At 40.7% G+C, this 22,616-nt stretch overlaps 3 protein-coding genes across 3 annotated transcripts; 2 read left to right on the forward strand and 1 right to left on the reverse strand.

Annotated features, from left to right (window-relative positions):
- Positions 1-1,716: 1,716 nt before the first annotated feature.
- zc3h10 (zinc finger CCCH-type containing 10) lies at positions 1,717-5,753 on the reverse strand. The gene is made up of 3 exons (XM_006808792.3): positions 5,510-5,753; positions 3,849-5,137; positions 1,717-2,789 (listed from the first exon to the last, which is right to left on the reverse strand). The coding sequence occupies exons 2-3, from the start codon at positions 4,992-4,994 to the stop codon at positions 2,277-2,279; spliced, it is 1,659 nt and encodes a 552-aa protein (XP_006808855.2). The 5' UTR covers positions 4,995-5,137; positions 5,510-5,753; the 3' UTR covers positions 1,717-2,276.
- A 106-nt stretch (positions 5,754-5,859) lies between these two features.
- Positions 5,860-7,561, forward strand: LOC102799106 (dnaJ homolog subfamily B member 9-like). The gene is made up of 2 exons (XM_006808793.3): positions 5,860-6,365; positions 7,189-7,561. Exons 1-2 carry the CDS (start codon positions 6,134-6,136, stop codon positions 7,482-7,484), a joined length of 528 nt encoding a protein of 175 aa, XP_006808856.1. The 5' UTR covers positions 5,860-6,133; the 3' UTR covers positions 7,485-7,561.
- Positions 7,562-7,790: 229 nt separating this feature from the next.
- On the forward strand, positions 7,791-14,419 carry si:dkey-28n18.9 (sorting nexin-5). The gene is made up of 14 exons (XM_006808794.3): positions 7,791-8,026; positions 8,253-8,363; positions 8,492-8,599; positions 10,541-10,601; positions 10,716-10,840; positions 12,255-12,338; positions 12,419-12,493; positions 12,589-12,619; positions 12,800-12,887; positions 13,015-13,054; positions 13,137-13,223; positions 13,382-13,471; positions 13,633-13,698; positions 13,827-14,419. The coding sequence occupies exons 1-14, from the start codon at positions 8,021-8,023 to the stop codon at positions 13,962-13,964; spliced, it is 1,110 nt and encodes a 369-aa protein (XP_006808857.1). The 5' UTR covers positions 7,791-8,020; the 3' UTR covers positions 13,965-14,419.
- Positions 14,420-22,616: the final 8,197 nt, after the last annotated feature.

Genomic DNA, 22,616 nt, shown 5'->3' on the forward strand with positions numbered 1-22,616 from the left:
TGTAGAAGTTCGTAAGTTTTCTATAATCAAACTATCCGAAAAAAGGGTATATGTCTGATGAAGCACAGACCACCCATTAACTGAACAATATACGCTTGGAAATACTTCCTACTGCTTTATCATCTCTCCCCAAACCCCCAAATAGCGCACAGGCCATTGCCATGATTTCAGTAAGCAGGGTTGGATAGTAATTACATGTAATTAGGATTACGTTATAAGATTATAAAAAATAAGTAGTATAGTAAGTAAAGATTAACTGTGATAAATTTGCAGTTAGATTATAATTCAGTTGTTAAGAATGGTCTTGAACACACAAATTTGGAAACACTTGCATTTGAAACTGCTTGAAGTCGATATTTTTTCCTCCTCTTGGCACAAAATGAAGCACTTTCTAAGAGACACCACGTGCCCACACTTTTCATTAGTCATCATGCGGTTTCTAAAGCATGGCCACTTTATTAAGTATATAATACCCTACCCCCACACCGAGAACTGCCCCAGTTCTTGGTGGCATAGATTCAGCAAGGTGCTGGAAACATTCCCTTCAGATTTTGGTCCATATTATTATATCAGATTTGTTGGTTACACATCCATGATGAGAAGCTCCCGATCTACCAAAGGTGCTCTCATGCATTGCGTTGTGATGACTGTTGAGGAAATTTGAGTAAAGTGAAGTTGTTCAAGTTCATGTTTAAGAAACCAGTTTGCTCTGTCCTTTGTGACATGAGAGGACAGGTACACCGTGGACATGATAGGTAATATTCAGGTAGGGTATATGGCACCAGTGATGCACAATTGGTCCTAAAGGCCCAGAGAAAATATACCTCCACACTGTTACACCACCAAAAACACAAACCACTGATAGAAGGCACGACAGATCCATACTTCCAGGTTGTTTGTCAAGTTCCAATCCTACAAACCAGCAGAAATCGAGACTCATGAGACCAGGAAATACTTTCCAAACTTCAGTTGTACAATTTTGATGAGCCCATGCAAATTTCAAACCGTTTGCTGATCTTTGCTGGCTGGAGTGGTACTAGTGTCATCTGCTGCTGTTCACTATTTTATTTTCAGAGGTGTTCTTGTGCATACCTTTGTTGTTAAAAGTGGTTATCTGATTTCCTGTTACCTTCCTTAAAGCTTGAAGCAGTCTGGCCATTCTGCTCCGACATCTGACTATTTTAAAACCACTTTACAACTTTTTATTCCCCCAATTTCAATGCCCACTTTGAACTAGACATTTGCATGAATGAGCAATTAAACAAGCATACCTAATAAAGTGGGTGTATTTTAAAAGCTAGTACGGGCTTGCATTTGAACCACTTTCCCCAAAATAATGCTGTGATTAAAGAAAATGTTTTGGTTGTACCATGTTTAGTATGAAGGTCCAATACCTGCAATATCTGGTTTTGAAGTAATTGTTTTCAGAAATATTTGCTTTGCAGTGATTACATAAATACTAAACTGACAGTAACTAAATACAACTTGAAGCGCTCCCACCAGGCCCCAGAGTGTGAAGTCAACACCAGATACTTAAGCTGTTTAAAGAGCCACACGCACATGAAGTTACTAAACAGAGATTAAGCTCTAGTTTACACAGCATGACTCCTCCCAAACAACTAGACCAACAGGATACAAACATGAGCACTAATATCACTTCAAAATTAAAATATATACATTTATGACATATGTAAACATAAAAAAAATCAACTGTAAAAAGACAGAAAACACAGGATTCACTGTTGAGTGGTTGTAATTCTTTTTTTTGTTGGTTTTGTTTCAAATGTGCAAAGTACCAAAATTAATTTACACCAGAACAATCAAAACAAAAAAAACAAACTGTTTCCAATGTCTTTAGATGGACAATGCTGCAGCCTTGCCAAAACGATTCACATTTCACACACCACAGATGACGGCACGAGTTTTAAGTCCTTTGTCATTTTTAGTGTACATGTGTATGAAAAGATCCCTTTGGTACAAAGACCTTCGCCAGGGCTTGTGTCAGTCAATCTGCGAAAACAAAACAAAAAACCCTCAAAACCCTCAACATTTGTAACGTTGCCATAGAACACAGTTGTGATTTAGGGAAGGATAAGCATTTATCCTGACCCCTGGTGGAGAAAAAGAAGTGTCTCTATCACACATCTCTCTTTGTTTAAACGTCTTCTGAGTCTCATACACAGAAAAAAAAGTCCATCTGTGTAAAAATTCAAAACCCATCAAAGTTCAAGTACATTTCCAGTTCGACTCATTGGTATTGCAGCCCCTGCATTCATTCAGTGTGGCAGGGTTGTGATCCTCATGCTTTGACTTGCAATTGGGTACGACACCATTGGGGTGGTGGCGTGACTCATAGTGATCCCGGGAAGCGGCTGAGTCATGGACACTGCCACAGGTGCCACAGATACTGCCACTGGCGCCATAGAAACAGGGGGTGCCATTCCCTGGGCAATGGTCTGTGCGAGGGCGGCTGAGAGGGGGGTTATCTCAGGATTGAGGTGTGGTGGAGGAGCTGTGGGTGGGGCTGCATTTGTTGGGGGGGCTGCAGGGGCACCAGCGGGAGCTACAAGGTCTTGCTGGGTGACTGGCCGAGCCTGTAACGGAGCACTGCTCAAGGTGGTGTGAGTCTGGGCGATGCTATGGTTGTAGGAACTCACTGAACCTACAGGGGGCGCCAGAGTCTGCTCAGTGGGTGCAGGAGTTGAAGACAGTGTCATCACTTTGGCTTGACTTCGGAACTGGGCGTTCTGCTCCAGGAGAACCTCATTTGTGGCAATGAGATTGGAAACCTGAAAAACACATAAGAAAGAGTTTAGTATAAACAGGCAGAAAGTTCGTGACAGGAAACACATAGAGACATTAAATATTTGAAATACGCAAAGATATAAAGGAAATCATTTACAAGTAGTCTTACACTTTGTGTTAACTTATCACATAGTTTTACAGAGAGAGAAGGCTAAAAACTGCAGAATCTGAGTGTTTGTGTGTCTCATGATGTTACAGAGTGTCTTTTCCTTTTACCCCCAAAACATCCAGTGGGCCTTTCTGTCAGGTGACTAAAGGGGAAACAAATTCTTCCCCATTTACTCCTGCACAGCCATCACTTCATATTAACTCTTCAGTAACAATTTCAGCTCATTCCCCTTCAAGTCCACCATTATAGCCAATGGGCAGAGCATTACAGCAGTCTAAATTCTGTGCTTTTGGACATCAGATGATCTCAGTTCTTACTAATAACACTGACCATTTTAACAGTGTGTTCCTGGGTTCTTTTCCAACATTTTGATTCCATCTAATATGATGGGATCTAAATGTTGAAAAAGAGCCCAGCAACACAAAAATGTGTCATTAGCATCCTCCAAAGAAGAAACACATAAATAGGTTCCTGGATGACTCTTTGTTTAGATCAGCAAAGTTTGCTTAATTGTAACTACATGAAACAAAGTCCCCCTTTGTCGCCAACTCCTTTCACCTTATATTTAAAATTTTATTGTAATGTTAATGTAAACTGTTGATTGCTGGGATTTTAATATACAAGTCTGTCAGCAGACACCTAATCACACTTCTAACAAACATGGGACGAACATTCTGGTGGATTTTTGGACATACCGCTAAGATGCTGTTTGGATCGGTCTTTTCTTTGACCTTGTTATGTTGAAATATATAGATAGATATTTAATCTTTCCAGGATGTGTCATAAAACACCTCGATAAAGTTTCCATTTAGTTGGAATTTGCCAATGCTTGTTTTGCATGTATCTCAGTAAAAAAATGACTGAAGCCATTTAAATTCTGCATCGGTGGCATGACTCCATTCCCAGGAAGTCATAATATGATTCTTATACCTACCTGCTTTTTCAATTCTTCCACTCTCTTCCTTAGCAGGGAATTTTCTTCCTCTAGAAATCTGTACTCCAGAGGACGAGGCGGCAAGGTGGCTTGAACTCCCAACTCGTAGTGCCCACCTCCACTCCCATCTGTCAGACGCAGCCCCTCCAACCGTCGCCTCTTTAACTGTAGAGTGGTGTGGTCCATAGAGGTCTCCAGGGAACTAGCATCAAACAGACCACTTTCAACCAGAGGGTCAAACATTGAGCATGTGCTCCTGTCATAACGTCGCTGTCCAGATGAACTTATGGATAGACACCCACTCATTCCACTTCCTCCTACTCCTCCAAGACCTGAGATACCTGGATCTCTGCAACCACCCAAGCCGGGGCAGCCGGTCCCCATCATATTACCTCCACCCCCTGCGCCACCTCCCACAAGTCCTTGCATTCCTCCGCAAGCACCTCCTCCTCCACCCATGCCTCCTCCAACATTCACAATGCCACTGACACCTGGCCCCATAACGCCACCCACTCCAACCCTGGTTGGTTCATATTCACAGTCTTTTTTGACATGGCGAAATTTACATTTATTGCCCCTCTGGCACTCTCCTTTCAGGAAGTCTCTACAGATGGGAACCTCACCGCGGCTATGGGGGAGATCCATGGGGGAGAGGCCTAGCCGTGCAGCAACTTTCCCTCTTAGTCTGAGAGGTAACTCTCCCGTCTTCTTGTAATAGTCCTCATCCTCTTTGGATCCGTGGACAAAGCGACAGTTGGAGCGCATGCACTCCTTATTTTGATGATCGTGACAAAAGATGAATTCGTTCTTCTGCACTCCCAAGTCTGGCACCTCGTTAAAGTCTGGGTGTCTGAAGCGGCAGCGCTTTCCTCTCTTGCAAACATTGCGTATGAAGTCCCGGCAGACGCCATCCAAGGCCAGTCCCGCACCTTGGCCTCCACCGTTCCCATAGCTGTTGCCATTTCCGAGCGCTCCTCCTCCACCCATACCCCCAGAGCCAGAGACGCTTCCTCCGACACTACTTCCCGAACCTCCTCTGCCCTCTGCCGCACTCCCTGCCAAACCAGACCCGGGTCCCCCTTCTTCACCCAGACTACCACCACTCCCACCACCACCTGACAGGTAGGAACTGTCCCGGTCAGGCATGGCGCTCGGCCCAGCTCAAGGAGAAAGGAGTACTCATGTGTGTTTGGGATTGGCAAATGTGAGCTGGCAAACATTCACATACACAGAAGTAGTCATTAATTGTTTCTTCACACTCGAAGTATTGCAATCTGCTGTTTAATTACCTGCAAGACAAAAACACGAACCCAGCATGAGATACTGGCGATAGAACTAAAAGGGGAGATTTGAATATCGACATGAAAGACAACAGGACATGTATATGAATATCTTAGACAAGGTAAGGACAGAAGTTTAGCACGTGACAACACATCGTAAACAATAAATAGCCCTGCTTCTGTTTACATGGTTCTTTGGTAAAACACTACAAAACATCAACTAAATTGAATGCAGCGGATTTCAACCAGTAAATAATGCATACTCTGTCGTATTATATTCCAGAATAAGTTAGCCTAAAATGGTACTACGAAACCGTCGTCTACCCTGGGTAGCTAATGGCTAGCGAACATCTAGCTAACTGGGTACTACTGTAGTCTTACCAAATCGAAGGATAGAGAAGGTTCCAAAGTACAGCTGAGAAGCTCCCACGAAGAAACAACTTCCTCTAACTGAGTCAACAGACACCGCTGCTAACAAAAGCAAAAAACTTGCGTTATTTTTAGCGGTTCCTCGAGGCCCTGGTGCTGTTTACCACATTTCTTCATGCCGCTTTCAATACCAACGAAGAAGAGCGCCAGCGTCTTCCTTTTTTTTTCGCTGATTGGGATTTTCTGCCCTCTATTGGTGGAAACGCGGAACACCACCTTAGCGTGTTCACAATTTGTTCATTTTTAAAACCACGAAATAATTTCGTGCACGACGTGAAGTTGGATTCACGGAGTCTTGCACAGTCTGTGAACGAGGTCACTTTTTCTTTCGTGCCCATGTATCACAGTTTTTGTCGTAAGCTCCATAGAAATTGTCGTAAATACACCAACAACTGCTACTTTTGGTGTACTTTTACTACAAGCAGTGCTGACGTGGAGGCTTTACGGCGTTGTGTGGATATGAAAATGAGACGCTAAACCACAAGGTCTGCCACACGTCCGGATAAACTGTTGTGCACATGACGACGTTTGTTTTGAGTTCCTCCTCACTCTCTCTGTGCTGAGGCGCTCCTCAACATGGCAGCGCAAGGTGCTTCCTGCTGGCTGCGACCCTGCATGCTTCTGCTGCTCTGTCTATCTGAAGCCCTGTCCGAAGAGATAAACAGAAATTATTACGACACTCTCCATGTTGAGCCAACAGCAACGGACAGCGAGATAAAAAAGTCTTTCCGAAAACTGGCCGTGAAGTACCACCCTGATAAGAACAAGAGCGCAGATGCTGAGAAGACCTTCAGGGAGATTGCTGAAGGTAATGGATGAAAGGATGCTTCATCCGACACACGGAAACGTTTACATTTTACAGTGTAAATAAGTGAGGAGTTTTATTACTATTATCATCATCATTATCATTAGTATAATATTTTGTAGTAAACTGAAAATTACTTCACTCTGGAAGAAGCTGAGGTACAACAAAGCCACCATATGGAGTTTAGTTAACTAAAACTACTCAGAAAAAAGTTTTAAAATAGTTAAAATTAAATTTAAAATTAAGTTAAAAAATAAAGGAACGTGTGATCTCAGAAAAAAAAATTCCCCCTTATTAAATTGCATGCAGTAACTTCTATGAATAGCTGGTGATTTATGGAGGTTTATTAATCGAGCAATGTAACTGTTTGACCTGCTCTTCTGCAAGTGCCTGTTGTGGATGCAAAGCTCTGACATTGATGATCTGATAAATGCATTGCCTAAACAGGATTTCACAGACCAGCAGGGGTGGGGCTTGTTAAAGAAGCAACTTTTCTGGTCCAGTTTTAGTGTTTGTAGCTTTAGAGGTCAACTACATAAAAAAAATAAAAAAAAAGATGTAAATAACTGGAGGCCAGCTGGCTCTTGCAAAACAAAGTTAAGCTGCTAGTTTAGTTAAATGTAGCTCACTACTCTCTAACATTTCACACAGGTTGGTGTCTGGGCAGCTTTAGCTTTACTATTTGACTCTAGAGGACTTTGGTACACAGACTAGTTCATAATTGAGTCAGTGACTGTAAGGTGCCGAGGCGTTGTGATTGCTTGTTTGCATCCACACCCCTCCATCACCAAAGTTGACCTTTTCCCCTCTAACTGTGTTTCCTTAGCCTACAGAGTCCTCTCAAACAAGGAGCAAAGGAGGGCGTATGACCGTGTGGGCCACGGAGCTTTCCTGAAAAATGAGGACCTAGTCAAGCATGAGGATGAGTATCAGACAAGCTTCCACTTCAGCTTCTCAGACTTCTTCCACGACTTTGATGACAGTCCCTTTGGTGGACAGTGGCGCTTTCACCAGGAAGAGGATGAGGAGGATGGTCGTTATGAACCCTACAGTTTTGAGGGGGAGAGATTTAGCTTTTATTTTGGAGATCCAGATGAATATGAAGAAGAGTACTACTTCTAAAAGTTTTTTTCCCCTGTACTTGGAATGACTGTTACCTTTTAACATGTTTTCTTTTATCGATAATAAAGTATTCTGTCTAAAATGCTCTCTCAGTATCAGTTTCTTGTATTCATTATGTAAAAGAAAAATCACCTAAATAGACCCTTTGAACCTGTTTGCATTCTTCCCCCTTTTATGGTCTCACTTGTAAATTCAGCAGCTGTGGGGTTGTAAGGCTGGCTGCTAGATAACCGACTGAGCCGTTATGCCACTTTTCCTGTGTGGGTGTGTCGAAGGTCCAGAGTTACTCACACGCCATTTACTCATCTTTTTCCTTGCGCCAGCACTTTAGATTTGGCACTGTTTTACTTCATTTCTCATGGGACCATTGTGCACTTTGACCCAAAGGATATCCTGTGCATTCTCAACACTTGGAGCTCGAGCAGACTAAAAGGCAACAGGCAAGAGCTCTTTCCAGTTTTATGTACTTTTATCACGCTAAAAGGACAAACCACAAAGGCAGATAAAAGACAGACTGCTAGTTTGCAAAGCTGACAATGATGGTGAGTACGCCTGTAGATTTTGCAGGATTTGTAAGCGTCTGAGTGTCATGTGACAGGCGTTTACTCCTCGCAGACATGAGTACAGTGTGTGCTGAATTACATTTTTTTTCTCCTTTTAAATTTAGTTTGAGCATGAATGCGACTTTAATCTTAGCCTGTACTGATACCATTAGACTGCTTCTGCTGTGCTGTACTGCTTTTGACCGCTTTGTTTTTTTAATTGCAGGAAGAAGTGAAAGAAACGGCATCTGTTCTGAGTGTCCATGACAACAGCATCAAAGTTACAGAGGTGTTGAAAGACGGGGACACTCTCACCTTTATCATCGTATCTCAAAAGGTGAGATTCATTAAACTGTCATCTGGTTAGATCCAGGCCAATGGCACAAGAACCATTGAGTCTGTCAGCTTATTTATTTGAATTAGGATTTTCCAAAAGCAGCTGGTTGTCTTTCCTTTCTGTTCCAGCTCTCTGGTACAGGGGAATACCATGTGGACCGGACCTATGAGGATTTTGAATGGCTGCAGCAGCACTTGTTCTCTCAGGGGGATGTGCCAGGAATACAGGGAGTCATAGTCAGTACTTGTTATTCTTTAATGTAGCTTGTATGTGCTTATTTGACAGTAACAGGATCAGGGCTGGAGTACTGGCAGCTTTAGTGCCACAAATGTTGAATTTGTGTGGTGTTTCTATCCAAATTACAGTCGTGGTTAAAAAAAAAAGTAAACCCTCTTTCAGTTCTTGTATTTGAATGTCAGGATATAATAAATTATCCAGTCCTTAGAAGTTCTTCAATGAGGTAGGTACAACCTCACATGAACAATAGCACATGACATATTACAGAATGACATCATTTATGTAACAAAAACTCTGCCAAGCAGAAGCAGTGTGAGAAAAACTAAGTACAACCGTTGATTATATAGCTTGTAGAACCACCTTTTGGCAGGAATAACTTGAAATAATGTTTTTCTGTAAGACTTTGTCAGTCTTTTACATTTTTGTGGACCCATTCTTCTTTATAATGTAATTTCATCAAGACTTTTAGGCATTCATTTATGCACAGCTCTTTTAAGGTCCCACCACAGCATTTAGGTCAGGCTGATGTCTGGACTTTGGGTCGTTGCAATATCTTTTCTTTCTTTTCTTTTTCAGCCCTTCTGTCACAGATTTGCTTCTGTGCTCAAGATCATTGTCCTGTTGTAGGACCCAGTTTGGGCCAAGTTTTAGCTGTTGGACAGATGGCCTCACATCTGACTCTAGAATTCTTTGGTGTATAAAAATCATCTCTCCTCCACCACCATGTTTAGCAGTTGTTTGGAGGTGTTTGTCTTGATATGCTGTGTTTGATTTTATTTGTCCAAATGTGGCACTGCACATTATGGCCAAACATCTCCACTGTGGCCTTGTCTGTCTGAAGGATATTGTTCCCAAAGTCTTGTGATTTGTACTAATGCAACAATGCTAAGCTGTGCGAGAAGAGGCTTTCTCCTTGCAAACTTTCCAAACAACCCATATTTGTTCAGTGTTTTTCTAAATTTACTCCTGACCTTTAACATTTAAAAGGCTAGCTCTTGAGATTTTTCCATAGATTGCAGTCAGCCCTGGTGGGCTGGGTGGGATGTCCACTCCTGGGAATATTGGCAGATGTCTTGAACTTGTCAATAAGCTTTCTCACAGAAAAAAGATGAACTTCAAATTCTCTGGTAATAGCCTCATAACCCTTCCCAGACTGATGAGCAACCACTATTGCTGATGCAATTCTGATGAATTTCTTGGAACTGGGATAAAGTGAACATCTGTTCAGTATTTGTACACAAAGTTCTATGGCTGCATAGATTCCAAACCCCCTAAATGCGCTGGATTCACCCAGACCCACAAACATGGGCTGAGTAGCCAAAACATGAACACCACACAAAGGGTTAAATGAATAAAGACACAGTGTAATATGTCATGTGTTGTTGTGTATTTGAGGTTGTGTTTAAATAACGATAATGATGAGTTTAAAGTTAAATTATTTAAACCCGCCAAGGACCAGATGACTTTTATTGTGTCCTGGTATGTAAAGAATTAAAAGAGCGTACTTTCTTCTTGCTATGATTGTACTGCTTTTGTGGTTTAAAGTCCTTCCTGCTTTTCCTTCCTGTGTCCTCCTCTTTTGTAATCAACTGATTTTATCGTTGCTATTTTTGCCAGCTGCCCCAGTACTGTAGGGAATTAAGTAAACAATGTAGGGACTACTTTTTTTTGAAAGAAAGTCAACAGTACACCATCAGGATGTATTTTTTTTATGTTACTTCCTACTATGACAGTGTGTGTTGATGTTCTTTGTAATGTATTACACAAGCACATTGTGTAATATCTGATATAGTGCATAGTCTGCACATCACAACCGATCTAAGCACAGAGTAACTTTAAAATGCACGAAACTTTCACAAACTCGTATTTAAGAAATGTTTTAAGAGACAAATAATGGGATATAATTTTTGTAATAAAATAATATTGCCTTCTTTTTCAAGTTCCCTCCTCTTCCTGCAAAGCCCCAGGTGAATGCATCTCCCAGATCTATAAAACAGCTTGGTGAGTACATCTGAAGACTGCCTGTGCACAAAGACAAACATTCCCCAGTTCTGATGTACAGTGTCAAATGTGATGTGAAGTGGTGTGGATAAAATGTCAATAGTTTGCTTGCAGGTTTCCTTGCTTTAGGAGAGTGTCAGCCCTACTGTAAAGCATTAGAAACGTTCCTGCAGCAGGTTGCTGCACACAGCATACTCAGCAAAAATAAAGCCGTGGAGGTCTTTCTGACCAGCTCGGATGTAAGTGAACACAAACAGCTTTTTGGCAGCTTTGCCAAGCTTAAACTTTAGAGCTAGAATCTCATGTTACAACAGGTTGTGAAACCTTGTGATCAGGGAGACTGACAATAAATGGTTAAACTTTCACCAACATGATAGAAATCCATGTGACAGTACTCATTCATTCGGCTCTTTATATATATATATATATATATGGCCTTCCAAATGAGATTGTATAAAAAGAAAAGTTTTTTAAAAGGGTGAGTTTGTGTATGTACCCTCTACTGATGATGACATCAGTCAGATATCACCCTGTAAATAGCCAGCATACAGTTCTTGTTACAAGAAGGTGGTTGTTTGGGTTAGAGCAGGGTGTCTAATAATCAGGTCAGTGGTTAGATGTGTGTGATGCTGATAGCACTGCATATACAATAAGAAGCACTGTAACTGTGGTCAGTGTGGCTTGTAGTGTAAAGAAGGTAGAAGATTGTCATACAAATGCACAAACATACATGGAAATACAGTCTATAAAGCCAAAGCAGAGTTTGTACAATTCTAAAATGATTGATAGTCACCATTTGATATGAGCACCTTTAGTCTTCAACACAGCCTGAACTTTCTTAGATAAGCTTTCTTATCATTTCTAGTAGTAGTGTTCAGTTGTCCAGATTTCTTTAAAGACATTCAAAGCTCTTCTTTGGATGTTGCCCTCCTTTTGTTCCACCTTGTTTTACATGTTTTACATTGGCTATAGACATTCACTTTATAAGAACTCTTGCCACTGAGGCCTGTCAGACTGTTATCTTTGGATATTTTTCATTAATTCAGCTAAAGAAGTGGGAACAAATGACGTGTTTTTGTGACAAGTAGCCCCAACAGTGGTTCAACCCTCGAATTAGGTGCTCTTTTTATGCTCGAATTATTCATAGGCCACTCATAAGTGGCTTAACAAAGACATCCCTCTCAAAATGGTCAGGTACAAAGACTGTACTGAAAATGAGTGAAAAAGCAACCAGTGCCCAAAGAAAGACTTTCAAAGATTTTCAGAAAGCCTGGAGAACTATTGCTTAGGACAACCTTAAAAATGAAAAGAAAGTCTGGCTGCTTGGACGCAAAATATCAGTAAATGAGGGTTAGCACAAGACTTTTGCACAGTACTATATATCCAGAGTCAGATACACACGTAGAAGGAACATAGTATCTTGAAATATATAAAGTCAGTGTTGCGTGTGTTACATCTCGATGATACGTTTGTTTCCTGTGTGTCTAATTCTGACCAAACGTTTATTTTATTAAGCTTTAATAGTTTTCAGCTTGTACATTTTACCAGCATACTTCAATGGACATTTATAACAAAATGCCATTTGCTGTGATATGTTATGATATTCTGTGTAATGATAAATGATTTAAGCTTTTATTATGTCTTTACATTCAGCCTCCAGGCAGACAGAAAGTAAAGAAGAACATTTTCAACAGACTGAGTCAAGCTGTGGAGGAGATGAGAAAAGAAGGCCATAAGGTACACATCTGGGACTCATATATAGGCAGAATGTGTCCAGAGAAAGTGGGGGGTTAATGCTGTTATCAACATGTCTGCAGGATGTGGATGAGTTCTTTCAGAATGAACGGGATCATAACCTCGTTCTAACGGGCTGCACCAAGACTGCAGCTGAGGTGAGACGGTCACTTATTGCTTCTTGGTCTGTTTATTTGTTGTCGTTGTCTCCTTTTCTTAGTTTGATTTCCAAACATTTCCCTTCTTCTTGCAGAAATTCCTAGATGTGGTGGCAACAGAGCAAAGTAAGAAAATTATATAAGTGTGAAAGCACAGAAAAAGAATTGATCCGTCGATGTTGTTTAAGATTTGTGTGATCAAATTTAGCAGATGATAATTATGGTGTTATGTACACATGTTTTTGGGGCTCAGTGTCAGCTGAATTTATCCAGTGTGTGGTATTAGAGTGCTCTGTTTGCTTGCAGAAATAGCAGTGGCCTGTGGACACTTCTCAACTGCTCTGCATCTCTGCGTGGAACCAGGCGAGGATCCTGACAAACAGGCTTTCTCTAGGTTGGGGAAAAAAAAAATAGTACTGGACTCACACCATTATCATGTTTATTCAACGGAAAAGCATCTAGATGATTCATATAAGTTGTGATAAAGCTGCATACATGTATATATGTGTCTTTTCTTGCAGGGTTTGTGTGAAATTATCAGAAGTGTTTGAATCTATAAAGGTAAGCTGCTTGTCTTTTCCAATAGCACCATAAACAGCAGTGCACTTGTGCTTTGCCGCATCATGTATTTGTGTGTGGGCAGAAAAATATGACGAGTGTTGCTGAGAACAACGTGAACACTCTTGGACTGGGCCTGGACCTCGAGTCACGTTATCAGGAGGCGGAAAGGGTGTGTTTTCTAGTTCTGCAATCATTTCATGCTCATCGTATGCATGCTGCCTTCCTTCCTATATTGAATCTTAGATTTCTGGTTAGATGCAACATGTTTGGAGTGAACATTGTGACTAAATTGTTCAGCATGTAACACGATTATTATGTCCAATAAAGGAGATGCTCTTCAGGAGAACCTGCAAACTAGTGGAGTTAGAGAATGCCCGAAGGAACGTAGAGAAGGCGAAACCTGTAAAGAAGGCTGCTGTGAGTGTCTGCACCCATACTTTAAAAGCATGGTCAGATCTGCACATTTTCTTGTAACCAGCAGGTGTCAGCAACGTATCTGTTAGTAAGAGGAAACGACATTTGTTGTGGGCTTTCTGATGTAGACTTAATGATAATAACATGCGCTTCATATTCATCAGATGGAAGAAGTGAAGAAAGCAGCAGAGACTGAGTTTGAGCACACTTCTGGAGTGGCTAAGCAGGAGGTAAAGTCCACAATAAATAACTGCACTCACTTTGACGTGTCTTTCCACAGTGGATTGGTTTGCTGAATTCATGTTGTTGCCATGCATTTTCTGCATCTATTAATATTGATGTGACGTGTTTCTTTCAGATTGCACGTTTCCAGGGAGCGCGCGTGGAAATGCTGCAGCAGGCTCTGGTTGGTTGGTGTGAAAAGCAACTTCTTACAGCCAAAGAAAGTGCTGACCAGTTCAACCAGCATCTGGAAGTCTTTAGGGGAATGGCCTAGTGACCTCTCTGGCACCCTCTCAAATTAGCATCATCAGTAAATCTAATCATAGCACGGGGCAACCCAAACCTGTCCTTCACTGTGTTGTGCTGCAGTTTGATGCTTTATTGAGTGTAAATAGGGAAATGTAAGCAACGGAGAAGGGATGGCTCTGCTGATAATTTCACACACACACACACGCACGCACGCACGCACGCATGCACACACGCGCTCTCTTATTTTCCCCCATTCTCTATTAAGATGTACTCACTCCAATAAAATCCAGGTAGAAATGATTGTTTTGAGATCTTATCAGTGGGTTTCATCATCCGATAACACTGCCGTGCGTGAGCGAGGGTTTATGTGTTCTATATTACACTGCTGCGTTTGTGCTGAGAATGTATTGTGCTGCTCTCTAGCCAGTACATCAGCTGGGGTCACACAAAATAAAGTGTGATGAATTGATTCCCAAAGTACCTGCTTGCCTCTGTGTGTGTTTCTTACTCCTGGATCATTAATCAGTTGGTTTGACTGCTTCTGCAAGGACATGGCAGCAAGGACAGCCTGTGCTGGCCTTTTTGAAATGATTCTGGCTCTTTGAAAATTTCTTTGAACATTTTTTGACACGATTAAGACCTCTTGTAAGGTTTGCCATGATACACATAAGCTAAAAATTTCTAATATAGTCTCAATATCTGGTGATGTAGGCCTGTAGGTTCATATCTCAGTCCGGCTGTGTTCTTCATTGCCTCTCTTGTGGCCTGTGATCTCTTAGCTGGCAGAATTAGGAGTAATGGTTTGCATCCTAAGGAATAAGTCAGACAGAAATATGAGTGTCCGTTTAAGAAGAGAGGATGGAAAAGAGATTTAGCTAACAAAGGAATTAAAGGATGTAATGCAATGCTAAGAGTTTCCTCCCAAAAAGACTGATAAAAAGAAAAACGAGGGGAAGGATTTGGTATCGTTGTGGCTTGCAGTGAAAGACAGACAAGGCAGATGCTTACCAATGAAAAAATATTCCTAACCTGCTTAGATTGTATTAAAAACATCCACCATTGTACCTTTTTGAGGGTGGTCTCTTGAGAAATTCATTAAGTGCGATCTCATTTTCAAGAGACCAAAGTGCCGATGTGCTCATGTATAAGATTGCAATGTTAACCCTTTTTGGTTCTGCATGTAAACTTGTTATCATTTTTCTAAAGTTAAGGAGATTTAAAACATAATTTTCAAAGAATTGATCTTACTTCAAATCGCACAAAGGTCCAGCGTTCATCCTCCAATCAGCATGGAGGTCAGTACTAATCTCCAGACAGGCCTATTTCACAACAGCCACTTTGCCATGAAATAGCAGGTAAACACAGGTGTTCAGTGGGAACAGAGCATTAAATTTATGTGCTATGAAGCACCTGGGTTTACCAGATATTTCTTGTCTAAATGGCTGCTGGAAAAAAAACAAACTCATCCATCTAGTTCTTGGACATCTTACTGCTGCTAGGACTAAAAGCAGGGGATCAATAAACTCATACAATTATGAGTGTACATTATTCCTAGCAATCTGTTCACATGGATCCAACATATTTCTCCGAGGCTCAGCTTCATGTGACATGTGAGAGAAACGGTTGATCCAGTTATTAAAATATTTGAGATTTCTCCCAGGAAAACCTTCATCTGATGGTGGTGCAAAAATCAGATCACCTACTGTAGGTCTACTTAAACATTCAAAAAATGCTACAACAAGATATTCACTGCTCAAAATAATTCAAGGAAACGCTTTCAAAATGCATATATACTGATGTGCACTGGGTATTGTGTGAGGAACAAAATGGTGCCACTTTGCTTGATAGAAATTTAAAGGATTAATCAACAGAGGGCTAAATCCAAAGACAAAAAAACTGAAGTGAAAGAAAAGATGAGGCAAGCCAGTCTATTTTATTGAAATGTCATTGCAGTCACTCAAATACTGACCAGATCAATATCTCTGACTGACTTGATGCTAAAAAGCTATTCTTTAAGCTATCCTTTAATTTTTTTGAGCAGTGTATTTACATGTCAAACATGCATTTTAATCCCATAAATGTGTCCAGGTTAAAACCACCGAAACAAAGAAAAAATGAGAAGTTTTTCAAGTGAGCTTTCATTTAAAAAATGCACGTCATTATTTTAGTCCCATGTTTATTGGAAAAACAACATTTAGACTAAGTTTACAGCAGGTCACCGGCAGGTCACTGCAATGCTAGTCCACATTTTACACCCCTTTTTTAATGCTGTCGAGAGGACGATAAAAAGACATTAGTTTTCGGCGCAGCACGTTTATTGATCATTAAATCCAGCAGTTTCATCATTAAGGTTTTGCTCCACATTTCTGTGGTTTATTGGTTTTAATGGAACACTGTAAATGGTAAATGTGGGAAGTTTATGGAGCATTTCTATTAAGTTTTAGATTTTACTTTTATCTACCCAAGAAAAACATTATGAATAAGATACAAAGCTACATGGTGTGTAATGGGACAAATGCATTGGGCTGTGCTTACAGTAAGCAATCCAAAACAGAAAAGCCTGCATGTTTTTTTTCTGGAGAATTCATCATATTGCAGCATTATATTTTGTGTTATTATTCATTATCTGTGATGCTTCCATCCCTACTGCTTGTCACTAAAACCAGATGAATTTCACATCAGGGGACCCTCATTTTTGGTGCTTTCATTCTGGTGTTTGCAGGTAACTAGCACACGATGAGTGCTCTCTCTCTGTCTCTCTCTCTCTCACCTACACACACACACACACACACACACACACACACACACACACACACACACACACACACACACACACACACTAATGAGAGCTGTTCTCAGCTGCTGAGAGCATGACCCAGATCAAGGACAGAGGGATCATGGCAACACTGTGTATGAAGTGTGTGTGTGTGTGCCTGAGTGTACCTCCCCCTCAAAACATGGACTTGGAGCTGCTTCGCAAAAGTGGCTCATTACTGGTGGATAGGCAGCACCAGACATACCAGCCTATGGCTTGACAAGCACTGGTTTGTTGAGCACGGAGAGACGCAAGCAGCTTGTCTGAATACTCGGCGTGACAAGGCATTATGACTCAACCATTCCCTCGAAACTGCACTACACCAATTTGATGAGCATGACAGCCTGTTAGGTAGGGTGTAGCTTCTTTGTTAAGTTTATTCAGTGTTTCCACTGGAGGTGTTTTAGTGTTGCTTGTGTGTTCTTTGCATTGAGTTAAAAAAAAATGTGATAATCGGCCAATTAAATTCAAAGCAAAACCATAAAATGAATGTACAACAAATCATTTGCGTAAAAAAAAAAATGAATACACCATCTGCATGCGCTGGCTATAATAGATCAGAAACTCTGTTTCTTCTTGACTTGTCCCTGGATTTCCCCAGATAACTCTTTCCCATCTTCAAAGTCATCTTTGATATCTTTGAGACAGTCTAATTCCTGGTAACTTAAAAGAACAAAATTTGATTACAGATGCTAATGTGAAAGTCTCTCCCTTTAAATCTTCCAGACAAGACTTGGCATTCCTACCAATTACACAGGGCTTGAAGTCAAAGGGAAGAAAACAGACTTTGAAAGCTTTAATCCTGTCTTTTCTTGCATGGGGCTTCAGTCATACGGTCCAAGGCTTGGCTGTGGTCTATCACAAATAAATGAGAGTGTTGCAGCTCAGCTGAGTCAATCCAAGGTTGTTGGCACCTCATTAAATCTAATCACCCCCGTACACAGACTCATTAAAAGTTGGTAGGATGGAGAATGAGACAGGAGGAGAAGGAGAGAAAGAGACAAATGCCATAATGCAGATGCCCCAGCCATCTGTAGTTTATACAGCTTCATAAGGCACATCCTATTCTGAATGCGGAGCACAGCACAAGGTAAATGTAGAACCCCTCAGCCCTATAATCAACCCTGATGGCAGCGCTCCACTGATGATTTGGATAGTGCATTGTATATCAATTTCCACCCCTTCGCAGTGCAAAGCATTAGACTTGCTAATTTTGTCCGTTTTTTTTCCTGTTCACTACTAAATGGATCCATAAATATTAATAGATTCACACTCCCCTCCTGGTTGCCTGTCATGCATTCTAGGGATTGTGGATGATGATATGATATTGTTAATTAGTTTTGCAGAAATAATGTTAGCGGTGAAGCTATGGACAGGCTGACATGCTGAGGTGATGACATTCCTGCCATTTTAATGCGCAGCAGAGTCCTCTGAATATACTGTAACGTGGAAAACACTTGCAGGAAACATGGAAAGGGGAATTGGGGCTGCCCATCTTCTGAATTTACAACATCATGATTTATTCAGAAAAATAACAGGGCATAGACACACACATGCACATGTTTTGCCATGCAAAAGTACAGTATAATGATGCACACCATTATTAAACACACAATAAAAATGTGCCCATTAGAGTAAAATCAATTATTCATCAATGTTTCCGACACAGCTTTGATCAGAGAAGCATCAACACACATTCGAGCTGTTCACTCCAAAGGTCATTATTGTCACATGTTCTCCAACGTGTGGCCTTTTTTTTGTGCGCTGCTGACATGTGCTTACTACAAAATCTACTGTAGTAACAGCTTTTAAAAAAAAGGCTCACAAACACAGCGGAGCTCAAAGAATGGGAAAAGCTCGAGTGTTACATTTGTTGTTTTCCAAAACAAAACAATTTTTCACTGTCTGAGCAACTTTTTTTTTTGCCACCGGAGCTGCACAGGACTCTCAATTTTGTTCAAGGACATCTGAGTGGGATGACACTCGCTGCCACAGGGGCTCAAACACTTTGCACTACTGTAGCTGAAGAACAGCCTCTCTCTGCTCATCCAGACACCTTCATGTTCCAAACACACATTCAAGGGCAAGGCAACCAGATGGAAAGTCATCAACAAAACAGAGATTCAACATCTGTTGCCGGGAGGTTTCCAAGACAAGTTTCGCCTCACCTTTCCCCCGTGGTTGTTTCCTCCCATTTGTTCACGGCGATGGGATGCAGACGGGATAGCGAATGCCCTCTGGATGCTGCTATTAAATTTCACTTTGCGATTATGCTTGCTAAAGTCTCATTAAATCCCAGTCAGAGATAATGCATGGTAAACTCCCATTATGGTTTGATTAGAAGGCGCGGGGCCTGCCATCCTGCTGATTGTGTTTTTAATCAAATCCTTCCTGCTGCAGAGCAAACGGGGGCTAAGATGAGAAAATAACAAAGAACAAAGCAAAACAAGCTGAGCAAGCAGGAACAATTTACCTTTTTTGTTTTGTATTATTTTGGAGGCAATTGGAGGCAATTAAGACGCACTGGATATTTTTTTCTCACTATTATTTCAAATTAATATTTTGTTGGAAAGGAAACCAATACACAAGAAAACAGAGCAAGTGATTAGCTCAGTGATTAGCTTTAAATGCTTTTAAATAATCCTTGGTCAGCTTCAAAAATCCGTTAATGTTCCGTCACAGTTCTTACCGGCAATGTGTCATGCAAAACTCAATCATTTTGACACAATACTCTGCAGTTACACAATATATTTTGCACAATATGATTACATCATTTATCTGGATGGATGTGTATTGCAAACTGCCTCCCACGAGTAGTGTTCACTACACTGAAAATTTACACCTTACACCTTAACCCAGGGGTCTCAAACTCCAGTCCTCAAGGGCCGCTGTCCTGCAACTTTTCCATGTGTCCCTGTTGCAACACACCTAGTAGGTCATTAGGAAGACTATAGAATTTGACTGCATGCTGAGGTGGCAATTCAGCCATTTGATTCATGTTACAGCAGCTCATGAGTGAATGAACATGGTGCAATAAAAGTATTTGTTTCCAAATACATACATTTACTTAAATTTACTTGAGTAGGGTTAGGGGTTGCCACCTCAGCATGCAGTCAAGTTCTATACTCTTGCTAATGACCTACTAATTGTATTCAGGTGTGTTGCACCAGGGACACATGGAAAAGTTGCAGGACACTGGCCCTTGAGGACTGGAGCTTGAGACCCCTGCCTTAACCTGTGTGCTGTGTTGGAAACGGTTGAGTCAACTGAAAGTGAGCAACTTCTGTACATGCTGTGGATGAAAGGATGGGCGTACAGCTATCTGCACCAGTAAACCCTGTGTGTATAAGAAAGGTTTAAGTAGTGACAGAGAGGTGAGGTTCTACTGTAATAATTAATTTCAAGGGCACTAAAGTTTCTGCCTTTGTTCCATTAGGGAGTATGCAGAAAAGCTCATTTTGGCTTTTGCTGAGTTGACCTGTGTGTTGCAAACACTTAAAGAGAATAAATGGACTTTTTTGTAGAATTTTACATGATAGGAATTTATAACTGTATTAGGCTACAGATTTCACACAGATGGCACGAGGTTTTTAAAGTACTGTCAAGAGGAGCAGCGAGGAGAGGAGCAGCTGTCTCTGTGCTTCTTGCTTGCTTCAGGCTTGGAGATCTATCACTGCCTCCCCCAGTATTATAGGAGTACACTATGTTCAGCAAACTCAAATCAGGGTTGGTCAAAAATGAATTATTACTCTAACAGTATTTAAAGGCATGGTTGTAATTAAAGAAGAGAAAATAAGAGAAATGGGTGATTTCACTCTCGTTTAATTGAAGAACACAAAATGTCAGTCAGTAAGGAAAATGTTCGTCTTAAAGAGCATTTAAGACGCATGTTGCCTACATGTTCTTAATGTGTTCTCATGCATGTATACTCAACAACCATCAGTGGGAGTGGGGAGAGAGACTGCATCCAAATAGAGATGAGCAGTTCATAAACACACAGTACTGCACAGCAATGCGATAATGTTAAGGATGATAACCACTCATTAGGCACCATTAGGGAGCTCATTAAGAACTGCAGTGCAATGCATGTACTTTCCTCTCATATATGTATACATGAAACTGTTATGTAGACCTCTAAGACTACAAGAATAAATAAGGTTTGAAGTCTGGATTTGAAAATCCCAAGTGGGGTGCTTCTTTAACTCATAGATCCTCCTCTTTAAAAAACAAACAAACAAACAAAAACAAAAAAAAAAAAGACTCTTTTTATGGTAAGGCCACAAAATGCCACAAAATGTAAAAATATTATATAGTAATATTTTTTTCTACTTTAAATGACTCAGTCTTTTAAAACTACTTCAGCCTGGAATATCCATTCTCTTCCACCTGGAGCCTATCCCAGCTTTCTTAAGGCAGGGTACACTCTTGACAGATCGCCAGTCTGTCGCAGGGCTGACACATAGAGACAGACAACCATTCGCACTCACATTCACACCTATGGGCAATATCGAGTTACCAATTAATCTAACCCCACTAACTGCATGTCTTTGAACTGTGGGTGGAAGCCGGAGCACCTGGAGAGAGCAACAAAACAGAAAAAACAAATAGATTTTCATTTTTTCTGTAATGTCAACTCAAAAGAAAGTCACACTCAACATCCTAGGACAGAAAATGACAGCTTCCCAAAAACTGCTATTATAGAGTAATATTTTTTCCAGTTTAAATGACTCAATCTTTTAAAACTACTTCAGACTGAAATATAAATATCAGTGACTAATTATATTTAATCATATTTTTTGGATTTTAACCCTTTAAAGAATAAGTGACACCAGCTGAGGAGGGACGGAGGCTGCAAATGAACAGACTGTCCATGCAAAAGTCACACCGCCCTTACATTTGCTGATGAGAGGAGCCTGCAGCAACACCCTGCAGATCTGAATTGCTTAATTTTTTTGACCTGTAAACACAAAATGAGCATCTCTACACAAGGCTGCAGTTCCTCTGAGTCCACATAGGCCACTGAGTGTTTCCCATGCAGGTTTGTCATGGCCACAGTTTCCTGCAGGATTTCATCAATTAGCAGCAGTGCATAGCTGGTGGCATAGTGTGTAGGTCCTGGGATCAAACCTCTGGCTTCTGGGATGTAGCAGAGCATTGCAGTCTTTGTGGAAAACCAAAATATGGGGATGGAGACATCCATCCTGTCACTGCTTCAACTATCTCCTTTCCAGTCTCACCATCAGATGAGTCAGAGTTGGACTCCAGCTGGTCTGTAAATGGTAAAAAAAAAAAAAAGTAGCGCCACTTGGTGGACCAATTTAAAAATTAAAAATTGAAGGTGAGCAGTCCAAAATAAAATCTTAACATAAAGGAATGCAGTACTAGTAGTAGATGTCGAGATAAATGGGGGTTAAAAATGTGTATTTTCAATTATTTTCAATGAGACATTTTGGCCTGTGAATAAAATGTGGTAGTTTTCACGCAGCTTAGCCATTTTAAGCTAAAAGGAACCTGAGACAACGATCGTAAAAAAAAAAAAAAAAGATATTTTCTGGCAAATATGAGCTATATTTAGTCAGCACAGCCAAAATAGCATGAAAATAAAAACGGGAATGTCAAAAAATGTCCCCAGGACTATCTAAGGGTTTAGAGTAGAGAAAGAAGAGGGCTCTAGTGTCTTGATAACTTTTTCTTTGAAACAAAGACATCAGCCTTCTGTGTTAAAAGGGAAAAATACACTAGTCTACTATTTCATAGGTAACAATTTAATTGCATCTAGGGGAAGCCAGTGCTAGGAGGCAAAAACTAGAGAAATATAGTAAAACATATGGGTAACTAGAATTTGTGCAGCGCTATTAGGAG

This window comes from Neolamprologus brichardi, chromosome 5 (genome assembly GCF_056152115.1).
Source record: "Neolamprologus brichardi isolate AB-2024 chromosome 5, ASM5615211v1, whole genome shotgun sequence".
Classification (NCBI taxonomy): domain Eukaryota; kingdom Metazoa; phylum Chordata; class Actinopteri; order Cichliformes; family Cichlidae; genus Neolamprologus; species Neolamprologus brichardi.

Bases quoted from the DNA above. Each gene is read 5' to 3' on its own strand.
- zc3h10 (XM_006808792.3), bottom strand. From the start codon at position 4,994: ATGCCTGACCGGGACAGTTCCTACCTGTCAGGTGGTGGTGGGAGTGGT. The intron at 2,790-3,848 runs GTAGGTATAAGA...TGTGTTTTTCAG, and splicing joins TGGAAGAATTGAAAAAGCAG to GTTTCCAATCTCATTGCCAC.
- LOC102799106 (XM_006808793.3), top strand. From the start codon at position 6,134: ATGGCAGCGCAAGGTGCTTCCTGCTGGCTGCGACCCTGCATGCTTCTG. The intron at 6,366-7,188 runs GTAATGGATGAA...GTGTTTCCTTAG, and splicing joins CTTCAGGGAGATTGCTGAAG to CCTACAGAGTCCTCTCAAAC.
- si:dkey-28n18.9 (XM_006808794.3), top strand. The intron at 12,494-12,588 runs GTGAGACGGTCA...TTCTTCTTGCAG, and splicing joins GCACCAAGACTGCAGCTGAG to AAATTCCTAGATGTGGTGGC. The intron at 13,055-13,136 runs GTAAGCTGCTTG...GTGTGTGGGCAG, and splicing joins AAGTGTTTGAATCTATAAAG to AAAAATATGACGAGTGTTGC.